Source organism: Corythoichthys intestinalis, chromosome 20, assembly GCF_030265065.1.
Source record: "Corythoichthys intestinalis isolate RoL2023-P3 chromosome 20, ASM3026506v1, whole genome shotgun sequence".
NCBI classification, from domain to species: domain Eukaryota; kingdom Metazoa; phylum Chordata; class Actinopteri; order Syngnathiformes; family Syngnathidae; genus Corythoichthys; species Corythoichthys intestinalis.
In genome coordinates, this window is record NC_080414.1 from 30,893,135 (window position 1) to 30,910,591 (window position 17,457).

The 17,457-nt window shown below is 36.9% G+C and overlaps 1 protein-coding gene across 1 annotated transcript in view; it reads left to right on the forward strand.

The window, feature by feature from the left end:
- The window catches only part of LOC130909013 (partitioning defective 3 homolog), a 660,821-nt gene that overhangs the window by 337,234 nt on the left and 306,130 nt on the right, over nt 1-17,457 (forward strand). The window contains exons 14-15 of the mRNA XM_057825056.1: nt 5,296-5,484; nt 5,609-5,779. Of these exons, the coding sequence (XP_057681039.1) occupies nt 5,296-5,484; nt 5,609-5,779 (360 nt within the window). The remainder of the gene's footprint in view (nt 1-5,295; nt 5,485-5,608; nt 5,780-17,457) is intronic.

Genomic DNA, 17,457 nt, shown 5'->3' on the forward strand with positions numbered 1-17,457 from the left:
TCCTGACTGGTGCCGCCCAATTGTCCGTCAACACATCGTGTTTACCTGTTACGGCTACGTACATTCCTCCTATTTACGGCATGTTTTTCTGCTCGTTAACATTAATAATCAAAATGGTGAAGGCGTGTGTGGCGGTCGGTTGCAATAACAGAGAAGATAGACGGAGAGACTTGAAGTTCTACCGGATTCCGAGAGACCCCGGAGAGGAGAGCGAGATGGGCTGCTGCAATTCGACGAGAAAACTGGGTTCCAAACGATTACCACAGATTATGTAGTAGTCATTTTATATCTGGTAAGATGCATTTAATATATATTTAGAGGGTTTTGGGCTGACAACCACAATTAAGATCATTGCTAGGCTAATCGCCGACAACATACACGTATGTATGTAGTGAGAGTGCTATCGCTAAACCATATTTAACCAACATTAAAAGCCCTAGCTCCATTGACAAATGACATGAAATACATTAGACTTGACAGTGGATGTTAGCAAGAACAAAAGATTTTGAATTGAAAATTTCGTAACTCACCTTGCCAAGCACACAATAGATTCCTGCCGAATTTTCGTGGACGAGGACCTGTTTCACCCAACCAGCAACGAAGTATTTATAAGCCTCCAAGCTCTTAAAGTTTTTCAAACTTTCGTGAGAATAGGCTGATTTTGTGTGGACAAGATAGTTGTAAATATCAGGGTAGCTAGCAGATGTCAGGCAAAGACGGCGAAGACAGCGGGTCAAAAAACATCGATTTAGGCATCAAATATGGATCTGGCGAATGGATAAACTGAAGCGTTTCCACATAACGCCTTTTATGCAACGCATCCAGTGAGTTTACGGCATCCGAAAGCACCGGGTCTTCCATGAAATGCATTATAAATTGCTCGATCAATTGAGACCATTGATAATACAGACACAAAATGACGGACAATGAGGCGGAACAATACAGGGATCACGTGATTTTGTGACGTCGGTGGGTAGGGTCTATAGTGTGGCTATGAACACCTTTCTCGTATCAACGACTCTGCAGATGTGGCTTTGTCTAAGCAGGTTTATTAACACTCAAAAGGGTGAAACTAAAGAAAACAGACAAAACAACACAAAGTGTGCACAATATATGAAATTGCATATGTACTGCCCTATCTGTAGCAAACTGCATATGAAAATATGAATAAACAATTAGCAGAGTGCCCGAGACGCCATTTTGCCAACCCTCTAACTCGTGGGTAATTAGCATATCACAAGTTTCATGCTAAGTGAATCTGTCTCACTTTTTTGCAATGAGTACACACAGTTAACATATTTGTTTTTAAACACATTTAAGCAATACCTACCGGCGATGCAACCTCAAATTCAAGGCAAAGTGGTCACAGAGACGGCGCGAACTAACTGCGGCCGTCATCGTGTGATTCTCCGCTGAAGTTGAACAACGTCACTTCCGTATTGTAGCTTCTTTCAAATAAAGTGCGCATGAGATGCAGTAAATTAAGGCGTCCACTAGATGATGCTAATAAGACGTAAAAGCAATAAAACTCAGGTATTCAATCACAAAACCCATCAATCTTTTATCCATAACAGAACACCGACATTTTGATTGGCTGGGCACGACTCACGTCTGGGTGGGCCGTGCCCACCCCGGCCCCCCCATACATCCGGCCCCGAATTAGCATACGAAGGACATGAGGTGATATGATGTTGAGATGATGTGGACAGCAGGTATCCCGATGAGAAGGCCTCTCGTGAGCCTAGACACCGATATCAGCCGTTGGCTCATTCTGTGGGTACGTGGCGCCCTGCCTCTATCTCGGCCTTCCACTAAACAATGCATTCTTACCCTTGTACCATGTATCACTGGGTGAGTCGCCCACTTATGGGTAAGTAAAGACGAAGAAGTTTGAAACTTCACTAATTTACAGTTTCCCTGCGGAGGCAAAATTTAGAGTCTGCCAAGGCAAAACAGGTCGCCTTCCCATGAGGTCACCGTTGCAGGCAACGTGACTGCTGCTTGACTGTTCTACTGCTTTAACACTATCAGCAAAGGCCAATTAAGGTACTTTTACTTGTAGATTACAATATAACGTAATAAGAATGCATGCGAATAAATGCAGTTATATATGGCACAGTTTTCTTAACTCTAACAGTAGCAACGTATCACTGCAATGTGTATTCATGATATTCTGGAGTTGCACGTAAGGCTATGGCGTAGGGTCCAAGCAGGGTACGCCATCGACGGCGTAACTATGGCGTCGCCCCGAGGCAGAAGCATAACAGCCTCTAGGACTTCAAAATTAGATTTCACAGATTTCAAGAACAACAAGAAACACAACTACTTGAGGGACACCTTGACAGGCCCACAGCCTGTAAATATACGGTTTATATGTACTTTTTTTGCGGTTTATTCTGTTGTGCTTTTCTCTGGGATAATGGGATATATTGGGAGAAGTCGTTCATTTTGAACTTGTTTAGGTTTAATGAAAATACAATTGAAATGATTGTGATATTTGAAGATTCAGATTGTACACAAAACACAGGTGGTTGGTAGTACAGGCATGACTGAAATGAAAGAAAATAGAAGACAAAAACATAACAGAACAAAACTAAACGGAGGTCTGTCTGGTGTATTTGGTGGTGTTCAAAAGAGCTTTCACCTGAATGCACCGTTGCATCCTAATAACTCCTTAGCCCATAGAGGAAGCGGAAAAAAGATACCTTATGCTCTGTCTTTCCTCTTCCCTGTGCTTAACACTTTATCCAAGCAGCTGTGAGGGGCACACACCTGGCGGCCATCCATCTGGCTGTGTGCGCGAGTGCATGTCTGTGTGCTGATACGAGTCCATTTAAATAGGTCTTGCAGTGAGGTCTCTGGGGTTGATTGCTCCCACTGCCATTAATCTTCAAATGGACTTTATCTGGCCCATCACGACATCTTAGAACTGCTCTCAAGCTTTCCATCTGCAAACAAGGACAAGGCACCAAATCACAAAGTAGCCTGTATTTTTCGACTTACATTTGGATTAAAAATAATAATAATAGTGACCTTTAAAATCTCAGTAAGGTGGTTTAAAAGGGTTTTCTAATCCTAATGTTCATCTCACAAACAGGAAACAGGAAGCATTCGAGTGTCTGTTAAACCCCACATCGTCACCATTTTACCGAAATGGTAATTTTTAGGAATATCCGGATCATATTTTTGCAACCGAGTCTGAGTCACCTTTATACACATAAATATATATATATATATATATATATATATATATATATATATATATATATATATATATATATATATATATATATATATATATATATATATATATATATATATATATATATATATATTAAAAACATGACCCTTTTCACCCAAATTTGTTCCTCTGAAAGAAAGCTTGCTTGCCCCGATTTCCGATCACGTTATCGGATCGGAGACTAGTTCTTTTAAGTTAACCTTTGTTTTTTTCTTATACATGAAAAAATATGGTTATACGCAGTGATGTTTTTGGCAGCCCTTTTAATTCTCCTCTTAGTCTTAGTCTTTTGGACAATAATACTTATTAGACATAGTCATAATTTAATCATCTCAAAATGTGTCAGTCTTGTTGTAGTTTTTGTTGACGAAAACTCAAGACTACTTTTTTCTAGTTTTAGTCGATGTTTACTAAAAATGTGTTCATATGTAAAATTGAAAAAAAAAAAAAAAACTCAATAAATAAATAAATACAAGTTTCAAACCATTTTGAATGAACATTGACAGACGATTCATTTCAATTAAGAGGACGCGCACCGTTAGCATTAGCCTAATGCTAATACCTTGTGGTGATTTATATTGGGAATGCAGTTGGGCAACAAAGTTGGAGAAGGCACATAATGACATAAAGAAGAGAACGAAACAAAATAAACAAGCAAACAAAAAGTCAAGGACAGTAGTAGAAACAAATGGTATGGCTCCTGAAACTTAACAGTATTTATGAGGCTCTGTCATAGTTCTATGAATAGTATGCATTTTTCTTATGGTAACATTAACACAGAAGTTACATTTCTATGACTCATTATTAAACTAACGATTATTTTTATATTCATCAGATAAATGTCACATTTTTCAATTACCTTCACAATTTAACTTGAATATGTTTTAGTTGTTTTTTGTTTGCTGCTGATTGACTTTTTTTCAATCTATCTACTGTATAAGCAAAGTGCTGATAGAAATTGTGTTAATGACCGATTTATGTACTTTAAACAAACTACGGTAAACAACAAAATCAAATAAGGAGGAGGCAGACTGTAATGAATCAATTTTCTTTATCAAACAGTTGTTCATAAATACAATCCAAATCAATTTTCAAAGAGCTCTTGTATGACAAGAGTTTGAATGGGTGCTTGTGTTGAAAGGAGACACTGTTATATGAATGGGTTTATTTGTGTGGTTTCTTTATAAAACAAAATGACACACCTTTTCTATCTAACAATAGCTCAAGCGCTAACATGCTTCTCCAAAACACAATACAAACTCACACTTAAGACACTGATTAGCATAATCGCTAACTAGCTTAGCGCTCCGTGCTAGTAACATCTCATCAACAAAAAATACAAATAATACAATTGGCTTCATTTACTCATCTCTGACGGAGGCACATAAAAGAAAATCTTACTCTCGACAATTTGTAAAGTTATTAATTCAGCAGCCCAACTAGTCTAGCAGACTAGCAGCGAACTCTCTCTCTCTTGTTCTAATCACTGGCGCGCTCAGCTTCACATTACACACAAAGACCTAAACAGGACTGCTCATAGCAGCCGTATACATTTCATTTGTTCATTTTAATGTTGCAATTCAGCTTTTGATGATGTTTGTGTATATAGTTTTAAAACAAAAAAAACAAAATAATATTAAAAATAAACATGTGAGCAGCCATGGGAACAATATGTTTAGGGAGGATCTAATAAAGGTTTAGATCAGCGGTCTCAAACCGACTCCACAAAGGGCCGCAGTGGGTCCTGGTTTTTGTTCCAACAGATCCAGCACAAACAGTTCAACCAATGAGGTTTCTACTAACATAAGCAGCACCTGATTGCAATCAACTGATTACACTTGTAAGAAACCAGATTGGTGAAAAGGTATTTGTCTCGTTTGGTTGGAATGAAATCCAGTACCCCCTGCGGCCCTTTGAGGACCGGTTTGAGACCACTGGTTTAGATCATTCGGACACAGGCACACTCTACTGTATGATAGATAACTGTGGATTGCTAGCTTTGGGATTCGTAAGATTCATCTTACATTGAATTCATTTTATCTACATTTCAACAGCAACTGGGGGATGATGACCTGGTGTTGACCTCTGATGTTGCACGGGAGTTCATGACCTTCGAGATCCCGCTGAACGACTCTGGTTCGGCGGGCCTAGGGGTCAGCGTCAAGGGTAATAGATCCAAAGAGAATCACACCGATTTGGGCATATTTGTTAAATCCATCATCAATGGAGGTGCTGCTAGCAAGGCAAGTAGATATTTTCCCTTCTTACCTAGCAACACAAACATTCAATCTCTAAATATCCATATATATCCAATATCCATATATATTGTCATGAGGCTGTATTAACCTTGTGAGGACTTATCTACAGGATGGCCGTCTACACATAAATGACCAACTCATCGCAGTCAACGGGGAGTCGTTGCTCGGTAATACCAATCAGGAAGCAATGGAAACACTTCGGAAATCCATGTCGGTCGAAGGCAACAAACGAGGAATGATTCAACTCATTGTAGCCCGGCATGCTGCTCAAAACACAGAGGTACCTTAACAGCCACACGTAGTACACTATACAAACACTTGTGCTTGATGCTACCTTGTAGTGTAGTAAGGTTTGATAGAAACTGCCGAAGAGGTTATAAGTAAGTTTATTGTAGTATTTATTATTAAGAAATTTGCCTTAGGTATTTTAAAGAAAAAACAATAATAAAAATCATCATTAATATTATAAAAAGTCCCCAAAAGGCTTCACAGACAAACAGATAACACTAAAATATTAAATAAAAATGGAACAATAAGTAAAATATACTATGTGATGATGCGAATGAACCTATATTTTTCTGAATATACTCAACATACAGAGCTTCGGATGTATGAAAATAAGAATGATAACTGTATTTCCACTTCATGAGTGACAGTTTCTTTCTCATGACAAGAGTGCTCGACCCTTATTCCATCTCATTGTAGATTTCGAAGCTGTGAAATAACTCGGATAACTTCTGGAGGCCCCCTGAAAAAAAACATGCAAATCTTCAAAAGGTCTCATTTCCTGTGTGAGATATGTGATAGTGACTCACATTTCTTTTCCATCCTTGGTGTGATTTACTTTGGCCACAGTGGGCCTTTGATCTGATATCTAAGAGACCCTTCCATGAGTTATGATTGACAGCTTTGCATAAAAATCTTCAGGATAAAAATATGGTTCAAAATATAGGAGGGAGTCAGGGTGTTTTTTTTTTTAATAATACTTAATAATCCTAAAATAACCACACATTATCCTAAACACATCTATTTTACGTGTACTTAAAAATGATACATGCAAAAAATATTGTACGATGCAAAGCCTTAAATCACAGTCACGACAGCAAACACCGCTGTGCAATATAACGAGATAGATTATGTACAGTTGTGGTCAAAAGTTTACATACACTTGTGAAGAACATAATGTCATGGCTCTCTTGAGTTTCCAGTTATTTCTACAACTCTGATTTTTCTCCGATAGAGTGATTGGAACAGATAATTCTTTGTCACAAAAAACATTCATGAAGTTTGGTTCTTTTATGACTTTATTATGTGTTAACGGAAAAGTTGATCAAATCTGCTGGGTCAAAAATATACATACATGGATCTGAAAAAGCGAATCATTGACTTGAACAAGTCAGGAAAGTCACTTGGAGCCATTTCAAAGCAGCTGCAGGTCCCAAGAGCAACAGTGCAAACAATTGTTTGTAAGCATAAAGTGCATGGCACTGTTTTGTCACTGCCACGATCAGGAAGAAAACGCAAGCTATCACCTGCTGCTGAGAGAAAATTGGTCAGGAGGGTGAAGATTCAACCGAGAATCACCAAAAAGCAGATCTGCCAAGAATTAGAAGCTGCTGGAACACAGGTGTCAGTGTCCACAGTCAAGCGTGTTTTGCATCTCCATGGACTGAGAGGCTGCCGTGCAAGAAGGAAGCCCTTGCTCCAAAAGCAGCACCTTAAGGCTCGACTGAAGTTTGCTGCTGATCACATGGACAAAGATAAGACCTTCTGGAGGAAAGTTCTGTGGTCAGACGAAACAAAAATCGAGCTGTTTGGCCAAAATGCCCAGCAATATGTTTGGAAGAGAAAAGGTGAGGCCTTTAACCCCAAGTACACCATGCCTACCGTCAAGCACGGTGGTGGTAGTATTATGCTGTGGGGCTGTTTTGCTGCCAATGGAACTGGTGCTTTACAGAGAGTAAATGGGATAATGAAGAAGAAGGATTACCTTCAAATTCTTCAAGATAACCTAACGTCATCAGCCCGAAGATTGGGTCTTGGGCGCAGTTGGGTGTTCCACAGGACAATGACCCCAAACACACATCAAATGTGGTCATGGAATGGCTAAATCAGGCTAGAATTAAGGTTTTTGAATGGCCTTCCCAAAGTCCTGACTTAAACCCCATTGAGAACTTGTGGACAATGCTGAAGAAACAAGTCCATGTCAGAAAGCCATCAAATTTAACTGAACTGCACCAATTCTGTCAAGAGGAGCGGTCAAAGATTCAACCAGAAACTTGCCAGAAGCTTGTGGATGGCTACCAAAAGTGCCTAATTGAAGTAAAAATAGCCAAGGGACATGTTACCAAATATTAGCGCTGCTGTATGTATATTTTTGACCCAGCAGATTTGATCACTTTTTTTCTGTTCACCCATAATAAAGTCATAAAAGAACCAAACTTCATGAATGTTTTTTGTGACAAAGAAGTATCTGTTCCAATCACTCTATCAGAGAAAAATCAGAGTTGTAGAAATAACTGGAAACTCAAGAGAGCCATGACATTATGTTCTTCACAAGTGTATGTAAACTTTTGACCACAACTGTATGTTGTGATAACATTTTCTAGATTTAATCGAGTCACCTCAATGCTCTATCTTCTATTCTACGGTCAGTATTGTTTCATGAAGTAAAATGGTTATTGGTATTTGAAGTAGTGTTGCAATTAATAATCAATTAACTCAAGTAATTTGATTAGAAAAAAAAAAAAAAATCAAATTAAATGTTGCTGCTTCGAGTATTCGTTTAATTAAACTGGCGTTGTAATGGTTTGTTGTGAAAGTGTTTGCATTTAGTTTCAATGATTTGGGCGGATAGACTTCCCTCTAGTGGCGACATTTATTATGAAAGAACTCATTTCACATGGCTGAATATAGCTGCTCCCTGTTAAGACCATCATATGCTAAGTTTTTTTTTTTTTTTTTTTTTTTTTTTTTTTAATGCATTTGTAATTTAGTTTATAGGTATATTTAGCTTTTTTTGTGGAAATATTTGTTTGAACCATTAGTTAAGAGCATTTTTTTTAAAAAAAAGTGTTTTATAGCATTTAAGCTAGCGGAGTTTTGCTATTTAAGTTAGCCAATTGTTCTTTTATTGTACTTAGAACCTCATTTATTTATTTTTTTGGGAGCATTTGAGGCTCAGCTCAGGTATTTAAATTTTGTATGTTCCTTATCGTATTATGTGATTACTCGAACTAACTAGTATATCGATTTATCGACTACTAAAATAATCGATAGCTACAGCCCTAATTTCAAGTAAACATTATATTCAGCAGATGTTTGAACCAGCGTTATAAATTTTCAACAGAATACAATAGAATTGAAATTTTTTATTGTCATTATACAGAGTACAACAGAATGGGAGTAAAGTGAATAAGTGACTGGCAGCAAATGGTGATGTAGTAGGAATATAAATATATATGACAATTTACTGTATTTAGAGTACGAGGCAGATGGCTGACAAGATGTGATAGTGCAAATGACAGTTTAAGCAAAGATATGGATCTAACATTGCAAAAATGCTATAATGTAACAGTGCAAATATTGCACTATTTACTTAGTGAGATGCATGTGATAATGTTATGGCATTAGTAGTGCAATGACTGTGACATTTCAGTGCAAACTTGGGTTGAGGATGGTGACAGCTCTTGGAAAGAAACTGTCTCTTAAGCCCCTTTCATACTTATATTCTGCTAAATTCCCGTGTAAGATAACACGGCATTTACCCGTGTCACGGGTTTCAGACTTTGGGAGTTGTACTGAGAATTACCCGGGTTGGGCACTTTCAGACTTGTCAGGTGTTGGCCACTCGGCTCTCTCTGCGCAGGTAAGGCAGGGGGTGGAATTTTATAACCCGGACATTACGCTATTTTTGGTTGATTTGGCAACAAATTAAACAACACATTTTCAAGGATGGACAATGGATTGTCTCTTCCTTGGCTTTAAGATCCAGTAGCAATTTAATTTAGTTATGTTTCCAGCATAAACTTCACTACCGTTGGCTTTTACTGTGATAAACTCAGAGACATGCTGCGTTCATACGCTGGATTTAGGTGGAAACAAGACAAATGTTTTACTGTGTACAAGCAGGCAGGATTGTCTCACAAGTGATTTGGTCGAGGATTCAAGGTAATTTTTATATAATAGAGTCCCATGCATAGACTTTCAACTTAAAAAGCTCTTTGTTTGTTGATGGCTGCCATGTTGCATCAATACACTGTAGCGTAAATTTACATCCAAATGATCTGGTAATTTTTGGCCAACTACCCATTTTTGGCAAAAAGCAGTAGTAATTTAGAAATGTGTGCGTCCATACAAAAAACAAACAAACAAAAAAAATCGCCTTTTACGTGTTTTATTTTATGTAATATTTCAATCTATAAACGTCGAGGGCCAGATAGCTGGCAAGACGTGCCTCCGTACTGAGGCAATCGTAACATCGGAATTCAACCTAGTTGTGATTGTATATAGTAAAATGCATATTTTGCTTTTGTGGAATAACATTCAGATGATTCTGCATGCTTTCCTCAAGAATTAAGTTTCTGATTTTAAAATTGAGTGATTTATTAGCTATTGAAAACTTGCACTAAAAAAAAAAAAACAACAAAACATAAAGTTGCTATTTTGGGCAAAAACTTGATATGATATGTTAAATATTGCTGTTGATCCTGAAAATATAGTAATTATCTGCATTTGGTGGTTTTTGTGCATCTTGCGTAAAATTTATGAATTTTATAGCCATTTTAAGCAATGTTATACTTCATTAGGGAATGATTTTAACTTTTATGCTGTCACTGCTAATGGGGACTCATATATGCCTAAGGAAGATGCCTGTTTGGTTTTAGGTCGCTAGCGGCTTTGGTTTAGAAAATATTTGAATTTTAAGTTTTAGAAATTAGGCCCCCTACAGATCGGCCCTGAGCCCCGTGTCCCATTAACTGATAGTGATGTCTATATTTCCAGTTTTATTTTGCTATCCTTCCAGTTTACCATGTTAATAATTGCGATGTTTGTTTACCACTTCCTGTACACTGTGAAGAAAGAGGAAATGACGATCAGCCCGCCATGGTAATTACGTCATTGGCCTTCGCACAGTGAGCTGGGAATTTATACGGCTGCTTTCACACATGTTTGTGTCATCTCCGTGTCAGTTGACACGGGAAATTGTTTTCAGACATAAGGGTTTAAATGCCGGGATTTAACCGGAGTTGTGAAAGGGGCTTTAGTCTGTTTGTTTTGGCTGTAATGGCCCTGTAGCGCATATACGAAGGCAACAGGTTGAATAGGTAATAACAAAACTTTTTGTGTGCTGTATTTCCCTCTGTGTTTTACATTAACGTCGCATACTACTTTTACACTACCCTACCCTGTTATACTTGAAGGAAACAACTCATTTTTTTCTATTAAGCAGGAAGGTTGACATCTCTTAAAAGTTTGATAGCCTGCAATTTTTGTTCACTTAAGCAGGGCTAACTTTGAAAGCTGATTTTAAATCTGACATTTTCCTGCATGCAACTCTCTTTACATGCTGTAAATTGTTCTCCCGGAAGTTCGTAATCAGTTTGAGCTAAGGGTGCTTTAAATCATATCCATCAAAATAAAATCAGATATGACCATACACATGAAACAAGTGTCCTTAAAGGTCACCTAATAGATGCTCCCAGGCTACATTAGTAGTGGGGGAAATGAGTCGGTTGTGAATATGAGAGGAGGATCCTCAAATCAAGACTTCTCTTTCCAACAACCACCATACCCATTGCTAGATCCCTGGCCAGGCAGATAGTATATGGGGAACCAAAACCAGTTTGCCACTGTCACCCAGCAGAATGGAACTGAGCACTGGAGGCCACCATTGAAATGAATCAGATCCATCACTGTCTGCAGGGGATAGGAGTCGAGCTGCACACAGTAATGCATCAGAGAGGGAACCTTCAATGGGCGCAGCACATTCAGGCTCCCTCACTCTGTGAAAATTACACTGATTTCATCACTGGTCGGTCCTGCAGGCTAAACTATCAGATGTTCTCAAACAGAGCAATGTAACATATCTTTGTAGTTTTAATCTGTTTTGGTGCACAGTTGAATATCAACCACACACACATAAATACAAGAAGAACTGGCCAGTATTCCTTGTATTCGGATCTAGCCAATGATGTGAAATAATTTATCATTGAAATGTGACTAAAATTTCACCCTTGTAAGTGAAAATACATCATATATAGTGTAAGATTTTAGTATGTATTCATCACTGTGCAGAATAATAATAAGCTCAGATTCTAAATGGACATTCACGAGTAACAACATAAGGACAATGGAGGAAATCTTGATAAATGCGCTTTATTTTCCCGAACTCCCTGAACAGACACAAGATAAGGGTCTTTCAAAATAAAACCAAACTTAAGAAATTATCCATGCTTTGGTAAAAACAAAAAACAAACAAAAAAAAAAAAAAAACAAAAAAACTCAAAATACTTCAGACTGGAATAGCTTGCTGTTATGTATTATTTAGGCTACAGTGTCACTCTAGTGTGGACCCACATTTGGTACATGGACTGAGGCAGTCTAAATTCGAACGACCTTGCCACAGGTTCAAAATCGGGATAGTGAGGCACACATATTTCCTGTGGCTCACACTAGTGACATTGTATGAGCCATCGGCATGCATTTGATTGACAGGTGAAGGTCGGACTGGCTTGTTTTCAGTGTATGCATTGTACACAACCACAGGGTCCGAGACCTGGGAGATGACCTTTATTGTTTATAATTTTGGTGCCTCCTTGTGCATGCTGTTTTCTAGAGTAGTCCGATAATGACTTTTTAATCGATATCCCGATATTGTCCAACTCCAAAAATTCAATATCAAACTGATACCGATAATATGCGGTCGTGAACATATTATACCTAATTGTATTGTGATGTCCCACTGTGTGCTTCAATAATGATAAATATAACAACTTCAAGGTTTTCCATATAAACATTCTGTGAAAAATAAGAACAAATTCAACTGAAATTATGGAAAATTATTGTTGAAGTCAACATAGTGGAAATATCATTTTTTGGATCAAGTGCATATGCAAGTACAAAGTACAGATAAGGCACTTATTTTGTCCTCAATATGTATATGTAGGTACACAAATCAGTCTCTAAAGAGACGTCAGATGCCAGTTTAAAGTTTAATTGGCGGTATTGGCATCGTTCTCTTGACAAGAGCGCTGATAGTTTTTTTTACAAACTTAAAAACAACAAAATATTGTGTCAATAATATGAAATAAAGTGATGAATAAAGCAAAGTATCCACCACATGTTAATTTGAATAGCAACTGGTAGTACAGCTTGCAAGCAATGAAATAACGTTTTATCAAAAATGCAAACATAACAAAATATACATACATTATATCTAATATACTACACAACACTCATTAATGTAAAACAAACAAAGGATATAACTTACAAGCAATGCACAAACAATGTGGTGAGATGGCAAGAACTGCTATGGAACATTGGCTGCAGACATGTAACATTTACATCTCTCTATTTGCAATGAGCTTGCGTCGACATATGATTACGCCAGCAGAAGGTGCTGAAATTTATGAAATGTATTTACAGCTAAGTGCCAGCAGGGGGTGGAAAAAACACTAGAAACAAAGACAGGTATTCAGTGGACATGACAACACTGCCATATGCATATTGAGCCAAAAACGATAATGAAAAAACGATGTCGATATCATTCGATATCATTTTTAAATAATTGTATGCTACCTGATATAATGTCGGACAACCAAACTATTTTCTTATGAATTCAAATTTGGCAGACTGGTTGACATTAATGACTCAAACTCCTGTATTACACATAAATAATCAAAAAAAATGATCCAGGGACTCACTGCCAGCTCAAGATAGAACTCAATTAAATCTAAATTAAAATAAAACTAATTAAACAAATGAAAATATTTTAAAAATATATATATAGGGAAAACTTTTTTGTGTGTGTGCTGTTTGTATTTTAGTCTCACAAGGCCATCTTAAACACAGACACACACACACTCTTATCTCAGCCAGATCTCCTATGGAACATTTTTTTTTTTTTTTTTTTGTCTCTTGCGGCACTTCTTTGAAAAAGTATTCCTGTGCCCCAGATAGTCGAGGAAGATGATTGGTCACTGACAATTCGTTTGATGCATTATAATTGCATGGCTGCTTCATAAGGCCCATAATTTCTTTCTATCTTTGTTCTATTAATACAGTATGTTGTCACGTGTGTTAATGTTAAATCACAATTCACTGGAAGCAATTTCAATTCCATTTATTATAATTCCATGCTGCTTTAATGTTCCAACTTCAGTAAAGATAAAATTCCTATCACAGATCTTTAATTTATTTTTATTTTATTTATTTATTTTTTTATAGTTTTGCAAAAATTCAGCATAACTATTCCTCGCGCCTCAAAAGATACATTATTGTTGCAGTGAGAGGAAAAAAAAAAAAAATTGGGGGGTTTTTGGATTTTCAAATGTCGATACTAATACCTATATCTAAAAAACTTTTTCAGTCGACTGCCGATATCCAAAGCCAATATTTTAAGTTGATATTTGAGGCCAATATACTTTATAATAGGGCAGTCCCAATCCGAATACGTGATTGGAAATCAGGCTGATTGTGCCATTTTTTAATGAATTGGAATCGGGTAAAAGGATCGGGTTTTTAAATGAATGAAAAAAATATATATTTATGTTTTTTCTGCTTCATGCTCGTACAACTCCACAGCCTTTCACTCTCGCTCCTCCTAAGCATTGCAGCCAAACTGTCCATCTTGTGTTTAGTATCTAAAGTTAACCATGATTGCGGGTTTGTAGCTTTGATCTTGCCCGAGCAGCTTGGTATATCTACGATGAAAGGCACAAATGTGTAAATCATTGTTAAACTTGCATAAGTGAGCTGTGGCAACTCATTGTGTAAGTGAGAGGCTGTTCTCTGCAGGGTGAGTGGACTCACTCAATGAAGCATTTAATAAAAACAAGCATTTTTCTACATTTTTTGTTTAAAAATGATTCAAATTATAAGGGCGGCAAGATCAGACAGTAACATATCTGGAGCTTTTGTTCTGTTTTGTTTTGTAAAAAAAAAACAGTATCGGATCCAGACTTTGTATTGGCAGATTCTCAAAACTCGGATGCAAAAATATGCGATCAGGACAATTATATACTTTTTTTCCCCCCCCTTTTTTATTTAAATGTATTTTTTATTTATTTATTTATTAAAGCACATAGATTATGAGAGACTTTTTTTTTTTTTTTAATTTGCTTCAACAGCTTCAAATTTACAGTGATGACCTGAGACTTTGAGAATTAATTTGGTCTAGTGCTATCAAACCAACAAACACAGCATTTCTTTTAATGATTATACACGCTTAACTAGAACAGCACATTTTTTTCAAATAATTAAACCCACCAGAACGTCACAACGAGATGTAAATAAGTGAGAGTTTAAGAGGATGCTAGTCATGCTAAAACTAATGCTAACGTGAATGCTACGCTAACACTACAAGTTATATTTAGAGTGTAAGGATCACTCAGTAAACACCTTAAAAGGCTACAGCAACATCGCATATTATCTCATGCAAGATAAAAAAAAAAAATGTATATATCTTACAATATTTACAAACCAGACAAGCCTGAAGCTTCCTTTAGCAACCTGCCTTTAAGCTGCTGCAGGGTCCTTCTGGGGTCCTACCATCAGTCAGCGCCGGCCATAGTTGCCCACACAGATGCCTAATCTACCATAATATTCGTACTACAAGCCTACTTTTTCCTCTCATTTTAAATCCTGCAGTTTATAGTCCACTAGGGCTTATTTGTTGACTTATTTGGGTTATTAAATAACACTTGATTGACAGTTGTGTCATAAGACTGTCATAAGACCGTCATAACAGTGACATGACACTATCATGTACATTACTGGATGCTTATGACAGATGTCATTCATTCTTATTTGACAAATTATGTTAATTACTCCATTTATGTCCAGCTCGGATCTTTGACATCCATTCAAAAGTGAGACCATTTGCCGGATGACACTAAATGGCATCAATGACATCTGTTATAAGCATTCATTAATACTCATGACAGTGTCATGATTGTCTCATGACAGTCCTATGGTGCCACTGTTAAAAAAAGTGGTACTAAATAACATAACGATCAATTAATGAAACAACAGGAAAAGTTAATGAAGAAATAATTAGCACAGAACATGATTTTTGTGTGTAGCACCGCAATGCATGCGAGGAGGCATGTTGGATGATAACCCTGTTGATAGCAGGTGGCAGCAGAGGTTACCTGTCTCCCCCAAGGGAGCAGTGATAGCCAAATGAATATTCCTAAAAGAATGAAGCTTTGCAGCCAATTTTAGAATTTCACATCCATTCAAAAGTGAGATCATTTGCCGGATGACACTAAATGACAAGCATGATAAGCATTCATTAATGCTCATGACATTGTATTGTCATAATTATGTTTGTCTTATGGCAGTTTTATGGTGCCACTGTCAAATAAAGTGTTACCACATACCATAACTAGCAATTAATGAAACAACTGGAACAGCAACTGAAGAAATAATTAGCACATAATATGAGTATCTATTGTTATTTACATCTGTAGCGCTGCAATGCTTGCTAGGAGGCATTTTGGACGACAACAGTGTTGACAGCAGGTGGCAGCAGAGGTTGACTGTCTCCACCAAGGGAGCAGTGATAGTCAAAGGAAGCATCTTAAAGCAATGAAGCTTAGAACCAATTGGCTGCAATTGGTGCAAAGTTTCACTGAGGTTCCTTTGGTCTTATGACAGTCTTATGATGCAGCTGTAAAATAGTGTTACCGGTTAATATCTTTTGGTGTAAATATCCCATAATAAAGTGAGGACAGATGCGGCTTTTCTATTAACAAATGTTGTTTTCGTGTCAAATTTGTTGGGTAGCGGCTTATATTCAGGTGCGCCTTATAGCCCGAAAATTACGGTAAGTATTTTATCGGCTTTTTATTAGTATTATTATTTTTTTTGTTTTTGTTTATCGACCGATGGCCAATATTGGAAAAAAGTCCATACACAGGCCAGTTATATAGGCCGGCTGATATATATGTCGCCCTCTAATCAATATTTCACATTGTATTTCCCAGCTACACTGGTTAAAATAATGTTATAGGCTTGACAGATAACAGTAGACCACAGCAAATAATTGTTCTAATGACACTGGATGGAACATGACAGTGGACATGACTCATGTTTTTTTTTTTTTCCAAATGAAATTTGTTAATAAAGTTGGACTACATGAATTACAGCAATTTTCTACTGCTCATAAAGTGGAGATGAAAATGGTGAAGCAGAGGAAAAACATGAAAACAATTTCAATGGAGATTGGAAAAAATGTAATTGGTTGGATTGATAAAATGAATGAACAGTGAACTGTGAATAACCTAAAATGATAAAGGTTGCATTAAAAATTGTATTCTGTTAGTGCATTGGCTTTATTCGTTTTGCTGTACACATCTTAATGGTTTTTAATTTTTAGGCCAATTTTCAAAGCAGATTAAATCCTCGCGACTCAAACTCTTGCTCTTCAATAAGGTCTGTTTTTGACTTTAATGGGAATTTACATTACTCTCTTATAGTGTTAAAACAGTCATATTATTAGTACAGCTACATTTATCTACATTCAGGGCAATGGTGCCATAAATGCAGTGATGGTGGGCACAAACTGTCCCTCAGTACATGTTGTATTCACCTGATCGTAATCAATGCAATTAATTTTATAACATATTCAATTGATCAATCAATTATTGTTCCAATGAATATATTCCAAATTAATTTGGTAATTTTTTTAAATTTAGTTTGTCTATTTTTTATTTTTTATTTTTATTTTTTTTT